Raw genomic sequence first — 25,137 nt, 5'->3', positions numbered from 1 at the left:
GTGCGACAGCTGCATCATTTTTGGCCCCGACCTCTGGGACGCATAAATTAGGTTACAATTTTTTGGATTTGATCCAAGGTTCCTGGCCCAGGGGGTAACAGTGGTCAAAACGGAAGTTTTTTTTTTTCCAACTCAAAATTTGAAATTGGGTCAATCCTCGTGGAACTTTTTGCCATCTTTCAAACTTTACTTTAGGTGGGAAGCGTGGCGATTTTCGGTGGACGTGCCATCGACTTTGCTCTCGTTTGGAGTGCAAGTGGTACATTCATCCCTGGCTAAAAAGCAACGAGTGATGATCTGTCAGTAACCACTTCCAGATTGGATCTGGTCCCAAGAGCACGGTTCCCCAACAGGGAACAACAACAACAAAGCAATCGGTCTGCATACGCTGCGGCACGAACCCCCCTCCCCTGCCCCACAAAAATATGAGATATTATTTGGCAATTTACTCGATGATACAGAAAGGTCAAGGCAAAATGTGATGGACAAGACAAACATATGCTATAATCTCATTCAGTAAACATACGAAGCAAATTCTATACAAGTAAAATTTGTACATCCACATCTTGCACACAAAAGCGAAACATCAAACGACATGCAACATTGAACCCCTTTGCTCATTACAGTAGATTGATGTCCTTGGTCCTATGTGTCCTCAATGCTGACCCCTGTGATGGTAAAGCAGAATTAATGATCCTGATGGTGAAATGTTCAGCAATGATGACCGGCACTTCGGTACACATCAAGAAGTTTCCATCCCTTCAACCGCAACATCACGAATATACCGTTCGGTGTAAATTCAGACTCTTTAATGAAATACCCGAAAGTTGTGCTGCGACGAGGTGCTTAGCAAGGTGTGTGCACAGATCCAACTCACGCGGTCATCTTCAGAGGTAATTCGTGTTCTTGGGTGAAATTATCGAGGATGCCGACACTGAACGTAACGTGATGACCGCACAACACGAGTGACTGTTCTAAACAACACACAAGTTTTGCTGCGACAGATCTTTCTGACCTTTAAAGTCACACTTTAATTGTGTTTGAGCAAACCACGTCACCGCTGACATCATGCTTTGCGAGTGGGAAAACACGAACCGAGCTGCGAGTCACTGAGAAAAAGATTCTATCGAGTGCGAAGTTTTGTATACACTCTCAAATCTTATTACAATGCACTTGGGCACGTTACCAAAGATATATTCAAGAGCATCGTCAGAAGCAATATGACCAAAATGAAGGCAGGCAACGCCACTTACCAGCAGAGGTTTGTCGAAACTTCTCACTCTTTCGTTTTCGCCACTTCCATGGCTTGAAGAAGCGGCCGAGGGTGGCAAGCTTGCTGCGTCGTCGGATAGGAGGGGTGTGGGCTCCGGGTACCAGGGACTCAGAGCGCATCGCAGCCAGACGCACCACCTCTTCAGCTGTGGAGGTAAAAAGGAACACAAGGATTTGGCACATGAAGCTCGTTCAATCAAGCAAAGTTTCAATGTAGTTAGGTTTAACTGTGGGGTTTGGGGGATGCGTACTTCATTTTTCCAAGCTTCTCTTTAACTTATTGGCAATGAACAGTGTTGAGTTGGTACTCGTAAAAGTTGTATCGAAGCATTAGTCTTCAAGTAAGTTGTCCATACATTGAGGCAAATTGCCCACATGAATCACAGGGGAGGTGCCTCAACAAAATGGCTTGGACACATTTTGCTCAAGAATCACCTCCTCACAAAATCGAATGCAAGTTGCAATTGACTCGCAAGCATCAAACGTCTTCCGCTTGAATATTGCCCGATGCTGAGTGGGGCATGTACTTATTGCAAAGGAAATCGCTGGCAATTAATCAAACGTTGTTGACGTTTCTCATGCTATCCACGAGAGATATCTGCACACGTGACGGCGTTCCTTCGAGTCAGGATGACTGACGAATAGAGTTGTCCACTTCTGAATGATCAATAAAGAGGTGGATTATATCTCGACCAAATTACTCAGAATGGAATTTTAAAGCACAGGAAATGATGTCAACACACCTGGAAAATACCTGGCAATTGCACCAATGTTTGTTCGTATGGTTGGTGAATATCACATGAATATAGAAAATGTTCATGAATAATGGATGAATGGCCTCGATATATGTTCAGCCTTACACCAATTGTAATGAACTACAATGCTGAAATATGGTTGTTATGGAACATATTTTAATACCGTACCGATTTAATATTTACATACATGTCACAAATCAACCATAATCTAGCTTGGTTGCTTTTAGTTATAGTTATGATGTAGAAAGATGATATGTGCATGATAGTATAAAGTAATAATTAATTAGTCAATTACAAGATATTGCATGGTATTTCGGCAAGAGAGTAAGCCATTTAGCCCATTCTCTGTGCCATATCTGTTCAAATCCCAGCACACTACCAAATCCAGGTAGTACTTAGATAAATAACTCGTTAACCCCAAGAAGGGAATCTGCCCAAGTATCGACAAACCGTGGCCTATTATTTGTTTAAGAGGTACTGAGATCTGTAATGTCCAAACCAGAAAAACAGATGGGACAACCAAGTGCAGGTCCAAATCTGAGGGATGGAGCACATTACAAAAATAGAACAGCACTCAGTATACCTCCGCCAGGCTGAACAGTTTACGTTTTGTATCCCAATGATATGCCGGATCTGGATCCGGACATAAAAGCAAAATCCATTCGGTTTGTTCTGGTTTAAAAATTCTTTAACACTTTACAAAAACACTTTAAAAATTCTTGTATCGAGATCCAAATTTGGATCTTCAGCAAAATCAAATCAATTGTTCGGTGTCATACACCTAACCTGTCCACCAAGTTTTGGCTGAATCCGTCCACAACTTTTTAGACATCGTGGTATATATCGTTTTTGTCCCAATCTCTCAATTGTGAACTTAGAATGCCTCAAAAAAAGTTCTCGGATTTGGATCCGGACAAAAGCTAATCAATTCATCCTTGTCACACACCTAACCTGTCCACTCAATTTCCTTGAAATCGTTGCACAACATTTTGAGATATCCTGCTCACAGACAGAGGTGCAAACATAACCTCTGTCCACCTTCAGTGGTGGAGGTAAAGAAAATAAAAACAAAACAACAAAATATCACATCACCACTGAGTATTTTTTTTAACTTTCAACTTTTTTGGAAAAACAACTTTCAAACACTCAAAATGTATTAAGTTGCTGATCATCATATGTATGTATGCATATATATATATATATATATATATATATATATATATATATATATATATATATATATATATATATATATATATATATAGTTACGGCTGTGGAAATTCGCAGAACATCATAAAGGTTCCTTAGATCAGTTATCCCGGTCAGTGAGTGTTCAGATAGGTTTCCCCACCGTTGTTTAGAGGGATATATTCGTGTTCACTGGGCTGCGACCCTTTGAGATAGCAGTTTTTCTCTATCGTTATTTTGAACCACGCAAACAACAACCGCCACCAAGTACGCCACAACGTCAAGCACGCAACAAACCTCCACACAAACAACCGTCACCAACTACGCCACAACGCCAACCACGCTACAATAACCATCACAACAACCACCACCATCTTCGCCACTATGTCCACTTCCGAACGCCATCCTCCACGGACCACGCTACCACGGTTTCCACGTCGGAAACATCAAACAAAAGGCGCCAAGGAAAGAACTGCGATGACGCGCGGGTTTTTTTCCCGCCTACTTTCCCCGCGCTTGGTGTGAAGGGAAGGGGGCAGGGCAGCTCGCTTCCGATTGGTGGATGCATGGCATGAGGCGGTCGGAGTGAGGGCACGCCCCTTTTTGAGAAGCTTCTCGAAGGAAGGTGGAGCCGAAAACGGGGTGTGGCGAAGGGTGGAGCCCTGCGCTATAAAGGGCGGACTGCGCACGAGGCGCGCTCTCTCTCTCTCTCTATGGTTAATGCGTCTCTCCTGCCCTGTCTCCCCGGTGGTCCAGTTCTTCTTCTTCTTCTTCTTCCTCGCTTGGTTCCTGTGCTCGTGGTCCTGTGAGGGGCCTGTTGGTGGGAGACACGGACAGAAGGCGCAGCAGTGCCGGCTGTGTGGTGGACCTGCGCATCCGGACGATGAGCGCCGGAGAGAGCTTGCCGGCCACGTGGGAGGCCCGGAACCAGGCGCGACCACGCTTACGGTCGTCGGAGCGGGACATCGCGACTCGCCGACCACCGAGGCACCTTGAGGGTGCAGGTAACCTGCTACGGTCTCACGGGACCCGTTCGGTCCTCCAGGTCCCGCGTCATAAAGGTCCGCGGACCCTGTCTGCCACCCTCATCTTTAGGGGTGGCCATCTCTTGCTTTTGAAAGAATTTTGGTGGCGCCGTGTCTTGTAAAGTAAACCTGCATAAGTGACTGTGCATGTACATTATCGCTTGTATTCGGTGGTAATGCTTTTTATTTGTTTCTTGCTTGAACATTGCATGACTGCCTTGGCTGTATATACGTGTGCTTGTTAATAAATGTCCTTGTGTGAAACGTATCCCGTTCGTTGCGTCATCTTTCCCCCATTGTAAATGCCATCTTGCATCGTGGAATAATTAGTTGGGTTTTAAACACCCGGTAAGGAGAATCGGATCCGTCGAGGTCGGCGATAATACCCGCTCGGTTATCGCTTTAGAACGGAACGGACCGCTTAAGCGGTTCGTGTCCAAAGCCGACCTGCGGCGCGGTGCAGCCCCTCGGTAGGTTACCCGCGCGAGTACTTAGGTATATCGACATTCGGCGATTCACCCTATCTTGCGCGGGTAGAATGCGGACTGGGCTGTGGTGAGGTTAAATCCTCACCCGTGACTGGTTCCTGGCGATAGTTCCAGGAGGGTCACGACTGAATTGTCTGTCCGGTGGGCGACACGGCTGCCATTAGAGGTACGCGGCCGCTCGCACGCCGGCGGGTGCGAATTCGTAACAATATATATATATATACATATATGTGTAAAAAGCTCTCTCTAACCACTGACTTACTAAGTGATATTAATGATCAGTACGTTCTGGGTGATGTAGAAAGCTGAAAAAAAAAAATCACAAAATCGTTGGATAACATCCATGAATGAAAATATTAAAAAAAACAAAAAAAAAAAAAACAAGAAGCGAATACTTTGATATCGCTTGGCTGGGGGCAGTAAAAGTCTAGGTTAAGAATGACGAAACAATTTTACAGTAATAAAATTTAAATGTAGACACGGTGAATGAGCATGCATGATGGGAAGAGTTGTGACGTTGGACAAATTTCTATTTATAGCCCTCAGAACAAAGGGACGTACACGGCCATAATTGAGACAGAAGACGTGACAGAAGACAGAGGACAGAATAGCCAATTATATAACAGCGATATGTCACCGCGTTATAAAAATGCAGGTGAGCCACCTGAGATAATGGGGAAGCACAGTTCCTATGCTTACAAAACATGTAATCACACCCCACTCCCCGCTAGTGTATATGTTGTTCGACTTACGGCTGCTCCCGTTAGGGGTGGCCACAGCGGATCATCCGTTATGATCTGCATCCTGATTTGGCACAGGTTTTACGCCGGATGCCCTTCCTGACGCAACCCGCGCCGCCTCTTATGACCCAGGGATAAGGATTGGGTTTCGCCATGATTCCGGGCTGCTCTACACCCTCATAGCGCGGCCCAGTGCAGAGCTCCCGTCCTCAAGCGATCCTCCAACCCAAGCCTCCGAGTAGCTGGATTACAGGCGCATGCCACTACGCCACTTGTGTGTGTGTGTGTGTATATATATAGCTATCTATTGTATACTATAAGAGGTGTGTGTGTGTGTGTGTGTGTGTGTGTGTGTGTGTGTGTGTGTGTGTGTGTGTGTGTGTGTGTGTGTGTGTGTGTGTGTGTGTCACCATTTTTCTCAAAGATGGCCAAACCGATCCTCGTCAAACTTTGAGGTTCACCAGTGAGTGCCGAGAAGCGTTTCGGCAAAAAACGCAAAAAGTTTTGAAAATTTTTGTTTCAAAAAAAGTTGGATTTTTTTTTTAATCCCTCTGTAGTGCATTAGCCTTTGCAGCTATGTGAAAGGTAATATTAAATGATCTCTGACCCCATTCCTTTGTGGGTGTGGGAAGTGTTTTAGGTCCCCACAAAAAAAAAAATGATTTCTTCAAAATGACAACATGATGAGAACAGCACCGGACACCAGGCACCCTTGCAAGTATTAGATAATGCATTTCTCTGTCGGTGTACGTCTGATAAATCACAGAAAAAAACATGGCTGGGTCGATCTCCACCTCCGATTCATGGAGGTCAGCGGTTCAAAGCCAGGCCGAGTCATCCCAAAGACTTTTAAAATTGTGGGTGCAATTTCCTTGCTTGATTCACAGCATTTAAAAGGTCAAGAGCACGGGCAATCCCCATAAGTTTGGGATCCATGGGGAGGAGGAAATTCCTCTTGAAGAAATTCCTCACCAAGTGCGGTGAGAAAGGCGGCCTCATTGTTGTGACGTTGCTGGTGCCCAGAGTGCTCGGTAAGTGACAGCCCATTCCCTATGCTCAATGGCTGTGTTTGCTTCGTTACCTGTATGTTTATGTGTGTTTCAGCTCCACTACGAACTTTAAATCTTGTTAAAAGATAGAAATTTTAAAAAACATGAAGGGAGACGAGCACAATACTCTCCCCACAAGAGCACAATTATTATAATGTCCTTGGTATGTAAGAGAAAGTGGGTCAGGAATGTCTCTTAACTTATCTTAAGCTAAATTATTCTAAAGAGGCCCAGAAAACACCTCCGCTTTTACTAACCCTTATTATCCAGGCAAGGCGATTCAAAACACACCTTGTATTCCTGTACTCTTCAAAATCGAGATATGTATATATATATATATATATATATATATATATATATATATATATATATATATATATATATATATATATATATATATATATATATACATATATACATATATACATACACACTGTATATATAGGCAATAACTTAATTCATCGATAATAAACCCACGTATTGATCGTAGTTCAAGTGAAAGTCAAGCAAATTCATTTGCAGGCCAAGAACATCATCATGCACGCAGTAGAACATCGTTGGTCGGAGGTTTACTTCTTAATATCTGTTGACAAGTTTGATTTCTGAAGGTATCAGGTCCGACCTCACTGCTGTCTGTTGCACTGCCAGTCCAGGGCACTGCATCAAGCGAACATAGTTCTTCGTGACCGATGTTGATAAAACTGTCATGTTTGTAATACGGATGAGATCAAGACCTTATTGTGCCTTTCATAAGACTGGACCTTTGAGAGGGTTCAACCAAGTCCACTCATGAGGACCCTTCTCACATTTACAAAGTTTGTGTGTGAGGTTATCAAGATAGAGATTGATTAACATTTTGTTTAATTAATACTACTTAAAAAAAAAAAAAAAATCAACGGAATTTCTCACCGAGCCATTGTTTTGCTTTTGTGCAAGCAAATATTTCCTGTTTGGCCAAAACTTTAATAATTTCAGAGGGTGCTCTGGCAGTGTGGTATGGAATTGTGGAGACAAAGTTCCAATGTGTACTTTGTACGGGAGGGTTGGGGGTCGGGTGGAGGGCTAAGAATTCCACCATGCTTGCATACATAATAAATGGATGTCCTCGATTAAGGTGCAACAAACAATATATTTAATGGCAAAATAAAGAAAAGAGCAGAAGATGACATTTATAATGGGCTGACTGTAGAGTACAGTACAGTATTTTATTTTCTTGTTGCATCAAGCAAACTATGTGAAGGCCTGATGAAGCGTGATTACAAAAGGTCAGTGTGTCAACTCACTGAAGGAACCTTAACGAATCTTCTCCATCTGCCAGAGTTTAAAAAATGCTGAGCGAGAATAAATTAAGCCATTTCCAAATTATCAAGGCTTTGAATCAAAATAAAATGGGAAATTAAAATGTTCTTTACTCATTACGTACGGTATGGGAAGGAAGTAAAAAATTTGCAACTCAATTATGGACATCAGTTGAGATCTAAATAAAAGAATAAGAGAATGATGAGGATGAGGAAAAAGGACAAGGGCAAGGAGGATGAGGACAAGGATGACGACGACGACGACGACAATAAGAAGGTTAACGATGGGCCGAGAGTGACAAGGTGGGCGGAGGGTGATGACATGGACTGAGAGTGACAACGTGGGCAGGGGGTGACGACGGGGGCTGACAGCGGTGACAGGAGGGGGGGAGCGACGACAGTGGCCCGAGAGCGACGACGAGGCCCGAGAGGTCGACGTCAGGGAGGGCGACAGCAATAAAGGTGATGAGGGGTTTTGAGCAGGACAAAAATGAGGACCAGGATGATGAGGAAAGAGATGAGAAGGGTGACAAGAAAATTGAAAGAAAGGAACGAAGAAGGAAAAAAGGCAAGGAAGCAGAGGGGGGGGGGGAAATCAAACAGAAGAAATGCCAAAAAGCTGATTTCATCCTTGGAACTTTTTTCTTGGTCATTCTCAATTCATAATAATGCTGGTCTCCATACCATATTAATCTTCATGTACCATGCCATATGCATAGCGTTGCATGGCGAAGCAGTTACTAGACTACAATCTTGGTCGGATCACCACTGACTCAGGAAGTCAGGGCAGGAATTTGGAATTTTTTTTTCAAAGTTTGAGCAATATCTCACCTACTCTTCGTGAATGGCAGTGGGATCTTCAACGTTCACCAACGAATTCTGGCAGACAGGATTCCCAGCTTAACATCTATCTGATGGATGGCACACGCATCAATGAATCGCCCTGCATGCGAAACACCAGGATGACAGTTTGTAGCCGAATCAAGATTCAAACTCTGGCTTGACAGCCCAGCGTCTAGTGTGCACCCACCTCGGCCATCCTGTCAGGCCTCCTCTTTATTGGCTGGTGCATTTTGCACTCTAAGGCAGTGAAGTCAGAACCATCACTTGAACTCAACTGACCGACTGCAGACAAGTTGGTGACCTTGAGGTATACTCTTGCACACTTTTCCCTCGGACTTGCTTCCACTGCCTTTTATACCAAAGACCTCTCTCCAGCCTCACCGGGTTGCACGTGTCAATACAGTACCCAATTTCTTATTGTTCCCCTCAACCTCTTTCTTCTCCTTTACTCCCATCTGTTAAGTTGCCTACACGAGTCTGTCCTTTCTTTGTCCTGCCTCCAGTCCTTCAACACTGCAGTCCATTGCAGAATCTGCATCAGAAAAAATAGCTGTGCCACCTGTCCCCCCCTCCCCCCCCATAAAATGACATAGACCATTCAAAATCCAGGTGCTACATGCACATCATGAATGAACGTAGCTGTTGTCAACTTCTGTTACAATCTCCTTGAACTTGTAAGTTTTTTTTTTTTTAACATTCCCACAAAACTGCCCCCTTCGTTCATCTGCAGCCGTATCTACAATCTGATGATGATGTTGGTACAAACCTTATGTTTTCTAACCTTCACGCAGTTGATTTGTTGGACTTTTAATGTTCTTTTGTTCAGCTTTTCCATAAGCTCTCAAGCATGTATAAAAATATATACGAAGCAGAAGAAACGAGGAAGACAGGATGAAAAAGGGAATAGGAAATGCAAGGTGAGAAAAAGAAGAAAGAGAGCGAAAGAGAGAGCGAAAGAAAGAGAGAGGGAGAATGAGGAGCAAAATATATAAGAAAGCAACAGAAGAGGAAAAGCAACAGTGGAGAAGATGATGTCTGGAAATACAATTGTTCATAAAATGAAGTTACGAGTCCATAGAACATGTACCAGCACACAATGTTACAGCCCGGGTGGCAAATCTATCTATCTTCACAATGGAAGGGCTGGCGGCGGAGCAACATCATCATCAATACGCCAACCTCTTGAGGACCAGAGGAAACCCGATTAATTCCCGCCTTTCAATCCTTCTATTCCGACCTCTGTTTCCTGCACCTGTGGCGGACTGTCAGTACAAAGCACCGGCCGAATCACACGAGGAAAATCCATATTTTGTGGCGCGCATATTACATCATCGACATTTTCCACAAATTACTAAACATTTTCTCACCTGGCAATTATTCCTTGTAAGTATACGACTATACGTGTACAATTACAAAATCATGCGAGTTATGGATCCTCCAGGAGATTTTGTTTCAACGTTTCAAGACCACATTGGATGGAGCTTTGCTGTCATGAAATGATTTGCTTGATCCCACTGGAGAATCAGCTATTGTTTGTGCACCATCGTTTGTTTCCAAAATGAGTAGAGAACAAATATTGATGCGTGCGTACACGATTCTTTCACATGTACTCAAGAATCTGGAATGGTCCATGTACAAGCTTGACCCAAATGAATCATTTCTCTCGTTTAAGGGTGGCATAGTTGGTGTAGTGAGCTGCTGCAGGGTAAAAGGGTGCACTACATTTAAGACTTTTAGTTTGGCTGCAATTATTTATTTTTTTTACTCTCATGCTTCATCTCTCTATATCTAGACATACCAGTGCAGCAACCAAGCAAGCATATGTTATAATATGTAAAAACTACATTCAGCAATGACAAAAGTATATATGCGGAAAGTTTTGAAAACAATTAATGATATTGGAGCTTGCCAAGTTCGTGAATCTTAACCATCTCCATTTGTTTTTACCTTTTCCGTGCGTTTGCCCCCACGTATGCGTTTCCTCGCTTCCAATCGGCAAAAATGCACAGCAGTCGCCTTACAAAATGGGACTCCTTCCCCATTCCCGGCTGATCATCCCTTCAGGCGTCCTCTCACTCCCCCCCCCACCGAAAAATTCCAATCTCCGACCCCCTGCCCCGCCCTCGTCCAGACGGCACGCGCCCCGCACGGTACGCTCGGAATGTGATCAGCACGTGACCACATGGCACGCGCCCCAAGCACACGTATGCTTTGCAGAATGCTCGCAGGGGGATCCGAGCCCCGGGCACTGGGGCTAACTACATAGCACAGTGCAGTGATCTTGCAGAAAGGGTATGTATATATATATATATATATATATATATATATATATATATATATATATATATATATATATATATATATATATATATATATATATATAGGTTAGGTTAGGTTAGGCACAAAATATATATATATATATATATATATATATATATATATATATATATATATATATATATGTGTGTGTATAGGTTAGGTTAGGCACACTATATATATATATATATATATATATATATATATATATATATATATATATATATATATATATATATATATATATATTGTGCCTAACCTCTCAGTGAGATATATATATATATATATATATATATATATATATATATATATATATATATATATATATCTCACTGAGAGGTTAGGCACACTCACCTTTATGCTGTCTAAAGATGATGGTCATCTAAAGATGGTAAATAAAGACATGAGTGTGATGTGTCCTCAAAATGTATCGAGTGTATCTTTAACATTATCCAGACGAGTCATGCCAACGCTGCCTTTGCCAAAGGAATAAACAAGGCTTACATGTTCTGAGGCCTTCATCCATGGATTATGGAACAGGCATCATGAGGTTATGGAACCCCCTACTTATTGCTGACACTTGACAGGATGGTCTAGGCCCTAGAGGTATGCACACTTGCCTCCAAGCTGTTCTGGCCTGGGTGTGAATCACGACGGACCCAGCGATCAACTGTCATCCCGGTGTTTCACAGGTATAGTGATTCATCAATGTGTGTGCCGCCCCTCGGATGGACGTTAAACTGGGTGTCCTATCTGCTGACATTCGTTGGTGGATGTTAAAGACCCCACGGTGCCCTGCACGATGAGTCGGCGAGTTATCGTCGGCACCCAGAACAAATGATAAATTCTTCCCGGACTTCTTGTGTCAGAGTGGCGACCTGTCCAGGATTGTAACTGTAGCCAAGAAACTGCTTCAGCAGAACCAATACTCTACATTGATGATGACGACGACGACGACGACGACGACGACGACGACGACGACGACGACGACGACGACGCATGAGACAACCGTGTATTGTTCTTCAAAACATCTGTCCAAGTTGCAGTTCCTCAAGTTCAACAGTTCATGACGCAGTTACGAAGATTACGTGTAATGTCACGCCATGTACGTCACACAAAGCCTTGCCGTGTACGATTCATCACCATACGTGTGTTCTTTTCAAGTCAGACACGTCGACGTGTTGAATGTGTTGCACACGTCGTGAAACAGAACTCCATGGGGACTGAAAGCCGCTCGAAATCGAAATTCAACGCACGTGGATGTACAGTACTGCCTGAGAAACATGCGGTTCAGTTTTCCGATGTACAGTCAGTCGGACGTACAGCTCCACGGTCATCCTCTGCAGACAGATGGACAAATTTTACAAACGGATGGTCTCCAACATGAATGTTTGTTGCATGATTATTGGCTAAAATTTAACAACAATATTATTAATAATAATCCGAACATTAACTAAAGGTGTCCTGCCTGTCAGATTGGAAGCATAATAATAATCCTAACATTAACAATAGGCTTCCTGCCCGGCAGATAGGAAGCATAATAACAATCGGCTTCCTGCCAGACAGATTGGAAGCATAATAAATAATAATAATAATAATAATAATCCGAACATTAACTAAAGGTGTCCTGCCTGTCAGATTGGAAGCATAATAATAATCCGAACATTAACAATAGGCTTCCTGCCTGGCAGATAGGAAGCATAATAACAATCGGCTTCCTGCCAGACAGATTGGAAGCATAATAAATAATAATAATAATAATCCTGACAATAACAATTGGCTTCCTGCCTGGTAGATCGGAAGAAGAAGAATAATAATAATAATAATAATAATAATAATAATAATAATAATAATAATCCTGACATTAACAATAAGCTTCCTGCCAGCTTAGAAGCATAATAACAATAATAATAATAATAATAATAATAATTTGAACGTTGAGTAATTTCGTTTACTTTTTCAAACACTATCTGTGATACAACAGAAGTGTAGGATATTGAAAAGCAGCAAATTCAAAAAAGTTACACTCACAGCATATTGAATCATTCTGAGTGAAAATGTCCATTTAAAAAAAAAAAAAACACCAAAGTCTTCCTTTCGCAGTGAAACGTGTTTCCCCGTCTTTCCAGAACTCTCCAGAAAGAGCCTTTTTACTTTCCCCAACTGACGATCAACAACAATATTGCCTTCGTGTTCACTTGGCCAATAGGCTCGGATGTTTTCACACCAGCAGATCACATGAGCAGTCACTCGACAATAGCTTTACATACATGTGACTTTGAAATGTGTCACCGAGTACAAGGAAGTCAAACAAAATAAATAAATAATGTTCAGTTTCGGCTGTGTGTCCAATAAAAACGAGTGCGAAGGTGGGGTGGAATTTGTTTCATGTAGTTAAATAGTACATCCCTTGGGAAAACTCACACATTCTCATTAAATGGTCATCCATGACTACTGCTCCATATCAAGCCTGGTGTTGGCGTATCGGTTAAGGTGGCTGGCTTAGGATGTTGGGGTGTTGAGTTTGAGCGCCTGTTGTTCTGGTGAAACAACACCAGATGGGTTGACTCAGCCTGTCATCCTACTGAGGTCAGCAAAATGAGTACCAGCTTACTGGTAACAGGGGCACTGCATCAGTGGCACAGCAGCGCTTCCAGAATAAATTGATGCAACCAGCAGATACAGGCTGCCAAAGAAACAACATTCCTTTCCAAGGAACCTCAATGGAGGAGGCCATTATGCCCATTTACAGCCTACGCTGTTATTGCAAACTTGTGATTGTTTGTCTATACTCTAGTCATTTAAACTCTGACGTCAATAAAGGAAGCAGCACACCATTTTTAAAGTCTTTGATATGACTCAGCCGGGGCTCGAACCACCGACTTCCCAGACTCGGAGCGGATGCTACTACTGCTGCTAATATTTACTACAACAACTACTACGACTTTCATGGTCTTGATTAATCCCAGATTCTTGCGGGGTCAGTTGAGCAATGTTTATGGTGCAAGTGTCTCGCCAACGTGATGGCCAGGACCGACATTCGACTGAAGGTTGTTTGGGCTGGAATTTGTCATTTGTTCAGGCGACAACTCGCCGACTCTTCGTGAAGGACAATGTGGGATCATTAACGTCAAACAATTTCAGCAGGTGGGACACCCAGCTTAACGTATATCTGAGGGATGGAGTGTTTTTTGATGAAATACCTTGCCAACGAAGCACCGATCCGACAGTTTATATCACTGTTCTTCATTGTGTGGCCTGGGAGCCAATGGCGGCCCCAGGTGGTCTGAAGTGTGGCCCCTGATGTGTGGCCAATAATACACAAATGTGAAAACACCTCCATCATAATCCACCATAAACAATATCAAATTGACCCAACGGTTTCAAACGAGTCTTCCAAAGCGAAACATAAAAGTAAGATAACTTCATCAGTAGCTGGCAGTACACAAACAATTATGCTTGGAGCCCAGTTAACCACAATGAAGAAGAGTAAATGGGGGCGCGGCCTAATAGCAGCCATTACAGAGTCCTCTCAGGTGGTGTGGCGGCTCTCACACTGATGTCTTAAATCAGCAAAAGTGCCCCCCCTCTAAAAAGAGTGAAGATCACTGGTTTATATAGTCAGGTTTGGAATCAAAACCAGAGCAAGCAGCTCAAACACAAAGGTAAGTGTGAAACCTCTGCACCACCGTTATGGATGGACAGATACAACACTGTCCACGATTCTATTCTACCACAGTAAAACATGACATAGCTAAGCATGAAAGGGCGATGGGCATTGGTAATGCATCTGTGCCAATCATGTCTTGGTGGAATATGGATATAGTCGCCTGATTTGTATCAGCAGCTGAGGGAGTGTGTAGCATTGGGAATCTCATGTGTGTACTATTTGTGAACGTCTTTACAACTGTGGAAGAACTCTGGGAAGGGTTTGAAACAGCAAAGGGCTCATATTGGGTAGCCTTTCTTGGTTGCTTTATGCAGCTTCTTCAGCAACAAGGGCATGGAGGAGTTAATTTATCCATTTTATATAAAGCTCTTTCAAACCACTGACTCACTGACTGATATTAAAGATCGGTGCCTTTCGTGTGACGTAGGAAGCTGAAATTTTGCGTGCTGGTGGACATCAAAGCTGCTACACCAGAACAAAATCACAGAATCGTCAGACAACATCCAAAAATGAAAATAATAAATAAATGAAAAAAACAAAAATGAAAAATCTAATGCAGTTGAGCGACCCGAGCCAATGAGAAAACATGGTTCATATGCTTTCACATTGTGTAAGCACACCCCACTCGTGTATGTATATATATATGTATATATATATATATATATATATATATATATATATATATATATATATATATATATATATATATATATATATATATATATATATATATATATATATATATATATATATATATATATATATATATATATATATATAAGACCACAAGGGGAAAACCAGAGATGTCAGGATAAGTCAATTTGGAAGAAACTGAAAAACAAAGTTTCAAGACTTTGGTGGACTGTTTAATAACTGTCATGTAGATTTATTTTCCAGTAAAAGGAAGAGTGATCATTGGCCGATCAAATTAAGCATGTAGCATTTGCCAAGCTTCTGTGTTATTTAATTTAAGAGCAAAGAACGAATCAATGTTGCAAACTGACATCACTGGTTATTCCCTTGTTTAATAATTGCTATGCAATTTTAACCCAGGATGTGCAGCAAATTCATGCTTGTTGGTTATTAGCATATATTACATGACTTTGGTGATCACAGATTATTTTTTTCAACATTAAACGGTCATTGTTTTTTTGTGTGATTGGTGTTCAACGCCATACTCAAGGGTATTTTGCTTATATGACGACGGATTCTCCATTTCTTACTCCGTACTACTTAAAATGATGGAAAACCGGGAGGAAACCAAGGATAAACCACCCCCCACGATAGCCGAAGTCACCTCATGTGACTCCCTCATATACCTAAGCAGGTTGATTGGGCGGTGGGTACATCGAATGAGGATGGGTACTCAGACGCGCTAACCATTAAGCCACGGCGTGGGTCCCATAAAAGTCACAAGAAAGGTTTGACCAGGCTTGAACCATGATATGCACCAACTACGGAGCCCATGATATAACCAAATAGGCCATTGGAGTGCTCAGAGTTTATGCTGTGAAAGTTTTACAACCTTTCATTTTTTTTTTTAACTCTGAATATTATGATGGAACAGTTAACATGAATGAAAGGGAGATAACCAGGAGTAAAGTACTGACAACTCTGGGTTTCTACTTGTTCAGCTTTGACAACACTTGTTTTTTCATTGCACGGCAAAACTTTATACCGTATAAATTATGTGACACCCCTGGTTATTTGTTAAAGTAATATTGTGAGAGGAAACCTTATGTTGCCAACTATTAGCAGGTGCAATAACCCTGAAATTTATAAAAAGTGACATCTCTGGTTTTCCCCTTGTGGTCTTCATATATATATATATATGAACAAGTATTTGATACACTGCCGATTTTGCAGGTTTTCCCACTTCCAAAGCACGTAGAGGTCTGTAATTTTTATCATAGGTACACTTCAACTGTGAAAGACGGAATCTAAAACAAAAATCCTGAATATCACATTGTATGATTTTTAAATAATTAATTTGCATTTTATTGCATGAAATAAGTATTTGATACATCAGAAATACAGAACTTAATATTTGGTGCAGTAACCTTTGTTTGCAATTACAGAGATCAAACATTTCCTATCGTTCTTAACCAGGGTTGCACAGACTGCAGCAGGGATTTTGGGCCACTCCTCCATTCAGATCTTCTCCAGATCCTTCAGGTTTCGGGGCTGTCGCTGGGCAACACAGACTTTCAGCTCCCTCCAAAGATTTTCTATTGGGTTCAGGTCTGGAGACTGGCTTGGCCACTCCAGGACCTTGAGATGCTTCTTACGGAGCCACTCCTTAGTTGCCCTGGCTGTGCGTTTCGGGTCGTTGTCACGCTGGAAGACCCAGTCACGCCCCATCTTCAATGCTCTTCTTGAGGGAAGGAGGTTGTTGGCCAAGATCTCGTGATACATGGCCCCATCCATCGTGATACATGTCCTTTTTGCGGAAAAGCATCGCCAAAGAATGATATTTCCACCTCCATGCTTCACGGTTGGGATGGTGTTCTTGCGGTTGTACTCATCCTTCTTCTTCCTCCAAACATGGCGAGTGGAGTTTAAACCAAAAAGCTCTATTTTAGTCTCATCAGACCACATGACCTTCTCCCATTCCTCCTCTGGATCATCCAGATGGTGATTGGCAAACTTCAGACGGGCCTGGACATGCGCTGGCTTGAGCAGAGGGACCTTGCGTGTGCTGCAGGATTTTAATCCATGACGGCGTAGTGTGTTACATATGGTTTTCTTTGATACTGTGGTCCCAGCTCTATTCAGGTAATTGACCAGGTCCTGCCGTGTAGTTCTGGGCTGATCCCTCACCTTTCTCATGATCATTGAGGCTCCACGAGGTGAGATCTTGCATGGAGCCCCAGACCGAGGGAGATTGACTTATCTTGAACTTCTTTCATTTTCTAATAATTGCGCCAACAGTTGTTGCCTTCTCACCAAGCTGCTTGCCTATTGTCCTGTAGCCCATCCCAGCCTTGTGCAAGTCTACAATTTTGTCCCTGATGTCCTTAGACAGCTCTCTGGTCTTGCCCATTATGGAGAGGTTGGAGTCTGATTGATTGAGTGTAGACAGCTGTCTTTTATGCAGATAACGATTTCAAACAGGTGCAGTTAACACAGGTAATGAGTGGAGAATGGGAGGGCTTCTTAAAGACAAAACTAACAGGTCTGTGAGAGCTGGAATTCTTACTGGTTGGTGTGTGATCAAATACTTATTTCATGCAATAAAATGCAAATTAATTATTTAAAAATCATAAAATGTGATTTTCAGGATTTTTGTTTTAGATTCCGTCTTTCACAGTTGAAGTGTACCTATGATAAAAATTACAGACCTCTACGTGCTTTGTAAGCGGGAAAAACCGGCAAAATCGGCAGTGTATCAAATACTTGTTCTCCCCACTGTATATGTATACAGGCAGAATAGTCGAGAGGTGTACGCACTCACGTTTAAACTGTCGTGCCTTGGTTGGAATCTCGACCCAACTATAAACTGCCATCCTGGTGTTTTGCATACAAGGCAATCAGATGGCTGGTAAACTGTGTGTCCTGTCTGTCAGAATTAGATGGTAGACATTAAAGATCACAAACGGTGTGCTTCACGAAGAATTGGCGAGTTACCTCTGGCACCATGAACAAATTCCAAAACCCCTCCCCTGACTGACTGCTGAGAAGGCAAAGGCAAACCACCAAGCCTAATCTGAGCTTACAAACTGTTTTGGCAACACCAATATAAACAGGCACACACACACACACGTTAAATCAAACATTCATTGCTCTGGAATTTCAAAAATAAAAAGGAAAGAAAGCGACCTCAAGCAGCCAAGTCCAAGCTCAACATACCATCCCAAGTTCGTTCTCCACTGCAGTGGAACCACTGTACTTATTATAATGGCACAACATTGACACTTTACCAATCCGTCCATGTGTGTTAACTTGGCTACTTCACAACTAGTTCTCAAAACGAGGAAATAAAACCAAAAGACTTTCCCAGCCACGAGATCTCCTCTCACATGATCACAGAAACATTGTGAAAATGGAGAGAAGACGTAAAGTGGGGAGCAATAAAAAGAGTAGCTGATTGCAGAAAGACTGGGTAGAGAAAGGAAAGAAGGTTGGGAGCAGATGTGAGTAAGGAGAAGGAAGGGAAGGCCAAGGGCATGGATGGTGCATACCATGGAGCGGGCGGGGGGTGGGCTCAAAATTCCAGAATGTTCGGGATGTAATAAAGAGACGGCTGTGATGCATCGTCGATGTTTATCGAGTGTATTATGAACGCATATTCGGCCGTTTGACTGTCGTGTCAACGTTCTCTTTGCCTAAAGAAAGAAACAAGGCTTGCTTGTTCTGAGGCCTACGTACAATGGATTATGGAACAGGCATCATGGGCCCCTTACTTCTTGCCTACACAGCACTTCATTCATTTCCATCTGCTTCGTCTATCGTTTTTTATTTGATAATGGAATTGCTTAATGCATACCAATTGCTTTCCAATACAAACAAGCATCTCATAAAGACATATATGTGCTGGTAGGATAGCTGAGAGGTACGCACACTTGCCTCTGAGTTGTCTAGCCTGGGTTCGAATCTTGGCCCAACAATATACTGCGACCAGGGTGGTTTTGCATGAAGGGCAAACCATCAATGTGTGTGTGCCATGCCTCTGATGGACGGTAAACTAGGCGTTCCATCTGCCGGCATTGGCGGATGATAAAAATCCGACGGTGGCCTTCTTGAAGAGCATGTGAACTGATGCCGGAATCCGGAACAAATTCCACATTCCTCCTCCAACCTACAGGGGGCACTGCATCAGTGGCACAGCTGCACCCCCAACAATGATGCTATCCACAGCCATGTGTTGCATACAAAAGAAGAATAAGACAAAGCCATATGAACACAGAAAATTACTTCTGCATAGATGCGGGTGTTCAAAAAGCTCGACGATCGAGATAATCACAATGGTCCAAGAAACACCAAAAACAAGTGAGAATGAGGTGTACGTTTCATATATATATATATATATATATATATATATATATATATATATATATATATATATATATATATACATATATATATACATATATATATACATACATATATATATATACATATATATACATACATATATACATATACATACATACATACAGTCATCCCCCGCTATATCGCGGTTCACCTATCGCGCCCCCGGTTCATCGCGGGTTTTCCCTTGGAACGTAACTAATTTTTTCTGCGGATTCCCCCGGTACATCGCGGTAATATATAAAATATAAATTATTTAAGCACTAAATTATAACGCGTGGCGCTCGACCAGTCACACAACGCACGAGACAAAGTTTCGCTTGTGAACTTTGAATATTTTCTACGTTTTTTCTCCAAGCCCCACGATGCCGCCCAAACGCCCTGCACCTTCTAAGGCTTCTGGCAAGGAACCGAAGCGCCAGAGGAAGGTCCTGACGCTCCAGGAGAAGGTGAAGGGGCTTGATATACTTCGGGAAGGAAAAAGGTTTGCCGCAGTTGGACGCCATTATGATTTGAATGAATCGACCATACGCTTCATCAAGAAGGACGAAGCCAACATCAGGAGCCTATCAAACCCAATCATGTTTATACATCGCCCAGCGTTTAATATTCACTCGATATAAAGGCCCAATCACACCTTGACGTTTTAGCCAGCGATGGCAACGTATTAAAATTTATGTAAAACGCTGGCTTACGTTGAACTTTTGATGTTTTTTTTTCAAGATTCGGACGTATTCATAGCGACTTGGTCTTATGCATAACGCATTGGTAACGGACACAGAACGTTTCGTTGTGTTATAGATAACTTATACCAACGAATGCTGAACCTGTTGTCGGCCTACACAACCTATGCCCAACGATAGTCTAACTTAGGCATAGCGCATTGCACGCATCGCCGACGATGTCGTGACGTAGCCTATTAAAAGGCTGACGCACAACGATTCGAATCATAACTGCCGTAGAAATGGAAGTGTCAACATCGCGGTCACACCTTGGCGATCTTGCCAGCGTATGCCGACCTAAGAAAAATGTGTCTAAAACATTGGGGCACGTCAAATACGGTACGAGTAAGTTTGGTATACGTGAGTAGAACGCTAAAGTACGCTATCATACGTCGTAGTAAGTAGAGTACGTCAAGAAATTTTAAACATGTTCAAAATTTTACGACGTACTCGGCGTATGACACACGTTCCGCATGCGGTGGGGATAAGTTTTACACACGATATGTGGACGCTTACACACGTCCACAAAGGCTACTTATAAGCTACTCATAAGTCGAAACACGTCGCGGTAATGTCTTTTTTACGCGAAACTTATTTCTAACTTATGTTTGACGTGCTTTGAACCAATTCTTTACGTAGTCCCAACACACATCAATGTATGTAGACGTATTCCACTGACGTCTTCCGGTCGACAAAAAAAAAAAAATGAACGTGTTTCTAGCTTACAACTGCCATATAAAGACGTGTTCCCAGTGATTTTGGGAATTGGTATATAAAAATGGTGTTCATAAAAGGGGAACCCAACAGTGTTTGAGTTCCTTTTTGAGTCGATGTCCATGTCAGCAGTATCAGTATCAGTATCAGTATCAGTAGTAGTTTGTTCATGTTGGCAGTAGTAGGTGAGTGTGAGGGGGAGGGTGTGGGTTATGATGGATCGTCCTTGCGTTTAACGATTTAAATGATAAACTCGTGTCCACGGGTAGGTTCATAGGCTGCCACTCAACGATTTAAATGGCTGCATCTCCACGATTGAAAGTAGACGCTTGCGCTCAACAATTGTATTTTTTTTTACACTCAACGACTTTTAAACGGTACCACTCAGCTATTTTCATTGTTTACAATGAACGATTTAAATTGCTGTCACTCGCCTTTGTTTTTTGACGCTGGGGTTTGGAAATTTGAAGCGTTTCTTCTGAACGTGTTAAAACGCTCAAACTCGACTATTTTAAATAGACGCTGCCGATGGACAATTGTAATCATAGCCAAGCTAGACATCGAAGTGTGAACATCCTCGTCATGCCGAAGAAAAGTTTGAAGAATGCTGCAAATAAGTGTCCTGGTCGTGGCCGTGGACGCTGACGCAAGGACGATCCATTATACCGACGTCTTTCAGCCTATGAGTAACTTAAAAGTAACGTCTGTCGACGTGTGGCAACGATCGCGTAACTTGCCAACAACACGTTAATCATACGTTAGAAATAAGTTTCGCGTAAGCTAAACATTACCTCAGCGTGTCTCAACTTATGATTAACTTACAAGTAGCATGTGTTGCCGTCTGTCAACGATCGCAGACCGTGCATACAACTTGTGGCCAGCGTAGTGGAACGTGCGAGTCATACGCCGGCATACGTCGTGAAATTTCAAGCATGAAAAAATTTGAGGACAACCAAAAAGTACAACGTTTAAAGCCAGCGTACAACGACGTATGGCAGTGTTTTTCAGCGTGCTCTCAATGTTATCAAAACTTACCCATAACGTATTCAACGTGTGCCAGCGTTTTAGAAAAAAAATTCAAAAATCGCCATACGTTGGCTAAAACGTCAAGGTGTGACCGGGCCTTAAATCAAACCCAATCGTGTTTATACACCGCCCAGCGTTTAAAATTCACTCAATATAAATGAAACCCAATCGTGTTTATACACCGCCCAGCGTTTAATATTCACTCAATATAAATGAAACCCAATCGTGTTTATACAACGCCCAGCGTTTAATATTCACTCAATATAAATGAAACCCAATAGTGTTAATACACCGCACAGCGTTTAACATTCGCAATATAGAAATCAAACCCAATCGTGTTTATAAAAAAAAATAATAATTAAAAAATAAAAATAAAAAAATCGGCATTTTTTGGGGAGGCATCCATTCATCGCGGATTTTCACTTTCCGCGGGAGGGTTTGGAACGTAACCCCCGCGATAAACGGGGGATGGCTGTATATATATATATATATATATATATATATATATATATATATATATATATATATATATATATATATATATATATATATATACATATACATATATACATATATACATATACAAGGTGTGTTCAAAAAGTATCCAACCTTAATTTTTCGTGCGTAAACAAATGAAGCGAGGGAGGCGTAGTTTGGTGCACGTATGTAGGCGATCCTACTCCGTATGCGTGGATATTTTCCCGCCTGCAGAAGCTGTCAGTCGCCGACGAGTGAGGAAGTGTAAGTGAGTGTCATCGGATTTTCGTTTTTGACAAAATGACGGATCACTGTGGTCTCATCGCCAGTGATCACTGTGTTGAAGAAGTTTGGATCACTGTTCACAGTCTCCATCATGTCCTGTGTGATCTCCAAACGGAGTTGCTTCTGCTCAATCGTTAGCAGCTTTGGTACGAACTTCGCCGAGATTCTCCTTCAGCCCAAATCCTCAGTCACAATGGAATGAACGGATCCAATGCCGACGCCCACCTCATCTGCAAATTCTCAGATCGCGATTCGATGATCCTGCATCAGCAGGGTCCTCACTTGGTCAATGACGATCTCATTTCGGGATGTTGAGGGCCGAGCAGAACGTGCTTCACTTTCCACTGATGTGCGACCATCTTTGAAGCGGTTGTACCCCTCTTTTATCTGTGTGGTGCCCATTGCTTTGTTCCCGAAAGCCTGTTGAATCTTACGGATAGTTTCCACTTGGGAATCGCCAAGCTTTACACAAAATTTGATGCAGTAGCGATGTTCAAGTTTTTCCGTCATTTTGTCAAAAACGAAAATCCGACGGCGCTCACTTCCACTTCCTCACTCATCGGCGGTCTGTCGGCGACTGACAGCTTCTGCAGGCGGGAAAATATTCACGCATACGGATTAGGATCACCTACATACATGCACCAAACCACGCCTCCCTAGCTTCCTTTGTTTACGCACGAAAAATTAAGGTTGGATACTTTTGAACACTGTGTGTGTGTGTGTGTGTGTGTGTGTGTGTGTGTGTGTGTGTGTGTGTGTGTGTGTGTGTGTGTGTGTGTGTGTGTGTGTGTGTGTGTGTGTGTGTGTATGTATATATATATATATATATATATATATATATATATATATATATATATATATATATATATATATATATATATATATATATATATATATATATATATCTTCTCTTCTTCTTCTTTCGGCTGCTCCCGTTAGGGGTCGCCACAGCGGATCATCTGTATGATCCGCATAGTGATTTGGCACATGTTTTACGCCGGATGCCCTTCCTGACGCAACCCTGGTCGCCTCTTACGACACAGGGACATGGTACACCTATTTTAACCGGGGTATACACCGGCCCAGTATACTGGTACTCATTTCGCCGACCTCGGAAGGATGACAGGCTGAGTCAACCCCCTGGTGTATTAAATCAGTGGCCCAACGGGGCTTGAACTCAGGACACTGGGATCCCAAGCCGCCACCCTAACCACTAAGCCAACACCAGGCTTAAATATATATATATATATATATATATATATATATATATATATATATATATATATATATATCACTCAGTCTTTCCTTTGCAGAACATTTTCAACGCCAGTCTTACCTCGGAAACATTCTTGGACTACAATTTGCTGAATTTACTTCTTGTTGCTCAACATTACTTGAACTCCACATCTCCATGAAAGGATAAATGTACCGATGGGACTCCATTGTTAGAAACGATTAAAATTCTCAGCAAGGCATCATTGTCTTGCAACATCGTCATATCCTTGGTCCCTGCGAGCCAAGATGCCGGTTTTGTAGCGAAAGTAAACCAGCTCGATGGATAAGCTTTCCTGTTCCCGATAATCAGGCACCATGGATTTTTAACTCTCCACAACCAGCTGTGTGGGCGTTGAACCACCCCAAACGGTATCAGGAATCTTTCTGCAAAATGCCTTGAACAAGCACAAGAACAAAGCAAACAAAACCAGCAAAACATTCGGTCATTTTGATCCCCAACTAAACGACCGCAAATATTGAAAGACATAGGTGGGATTGGGGAGGGGTGGGGAGCATCCGCTTTGAGTCTGGGAGATCAGCGGTTCAAACCCCAGCTGAGTCATACGAAAGACTTTGAAAATGGTATTTGATGCTTTCTTGCTTGACGCTCAGCATTTGAAAGAATACCGCATGGACAAACAACCGTAGGTTGGCAACTATATCACAGGCTTTGATCAATCGAATGGCCTCCTCCTGTGTTGAAGTTCCTTGTAAGGGAACTCATATTATTAACACAACAAACCATACTCGGTTTTCCCTACATGGAAGGCACAATGGACGATTCCACAACTCAAAAAGCTCCCCCAGAAACAGGGCGTCCTGACCACACACCCTGTCGGGCAAATTCAGCAAAACGATACCATGGCAAAGATTATGTTTGTCGAGTGCGATCTCAGACCCCAAATTCCATGTTTGGTACCATGCCAGCATTTGCGATTCTCCCAAAACAAACAGTTGCTCAGG

At 42.4% G+C, this 25,137-nt stretch overlaps 1 protein-coding gene across 10 annotated transcripts in view; it reads right to left on the bottom strand.

The window, feature by feature from the left end:
- The window catches only part of LOC147012734 (phosphatase and actin regulator 1-like), a 203,120-nt gene that overhangs the window by 118,446 nt on the left and 59,537 nt on the right, over positions 1–25,137 (bottom strand). For 7 of the 10 annotated variants that reach the window (XM_085853856.1, XM_085853855.1, XM_085853857.1 and 4 more), the window contains one exon: positions 1,254–1,418. In XM_085853856.1, the coding sequence (XP_085709982.1) occupies positions 1,254–1,418 (165 nt within the window). Of the gene's footprint in view, positions 1–1,253; positions 1,419–10,605; positions 10,744–13,005; positions 13,117–24,235; positions 24,492–25,137 lie in introns of those variants that run through there. The other 3 variants (XM_085853865.1, XM_085853861.1, XM_085853862.1) reach the window with 3 other exon arrangements.

The sequence above is a fragment of the Eptatretus burgeri genome, chromosome 14 (assembly GCF_056783735.1).
Source record: "Eptatretus burgeri isolate ZD-2024b chromosome 14, Ebu_testis_v1, whole genome shotgun sequence".
Lineage (NCBI taxonomy): Eukaryota > Metazoa > Chordata > Myxini > Myxiniformes > Myxinidae > Eptatretus > Eptatretus burgeri.
Note: the sequence above shows the minus strand (reverse complement) of the source record. Positions and strands in the feature narration are given on the sequence as shown.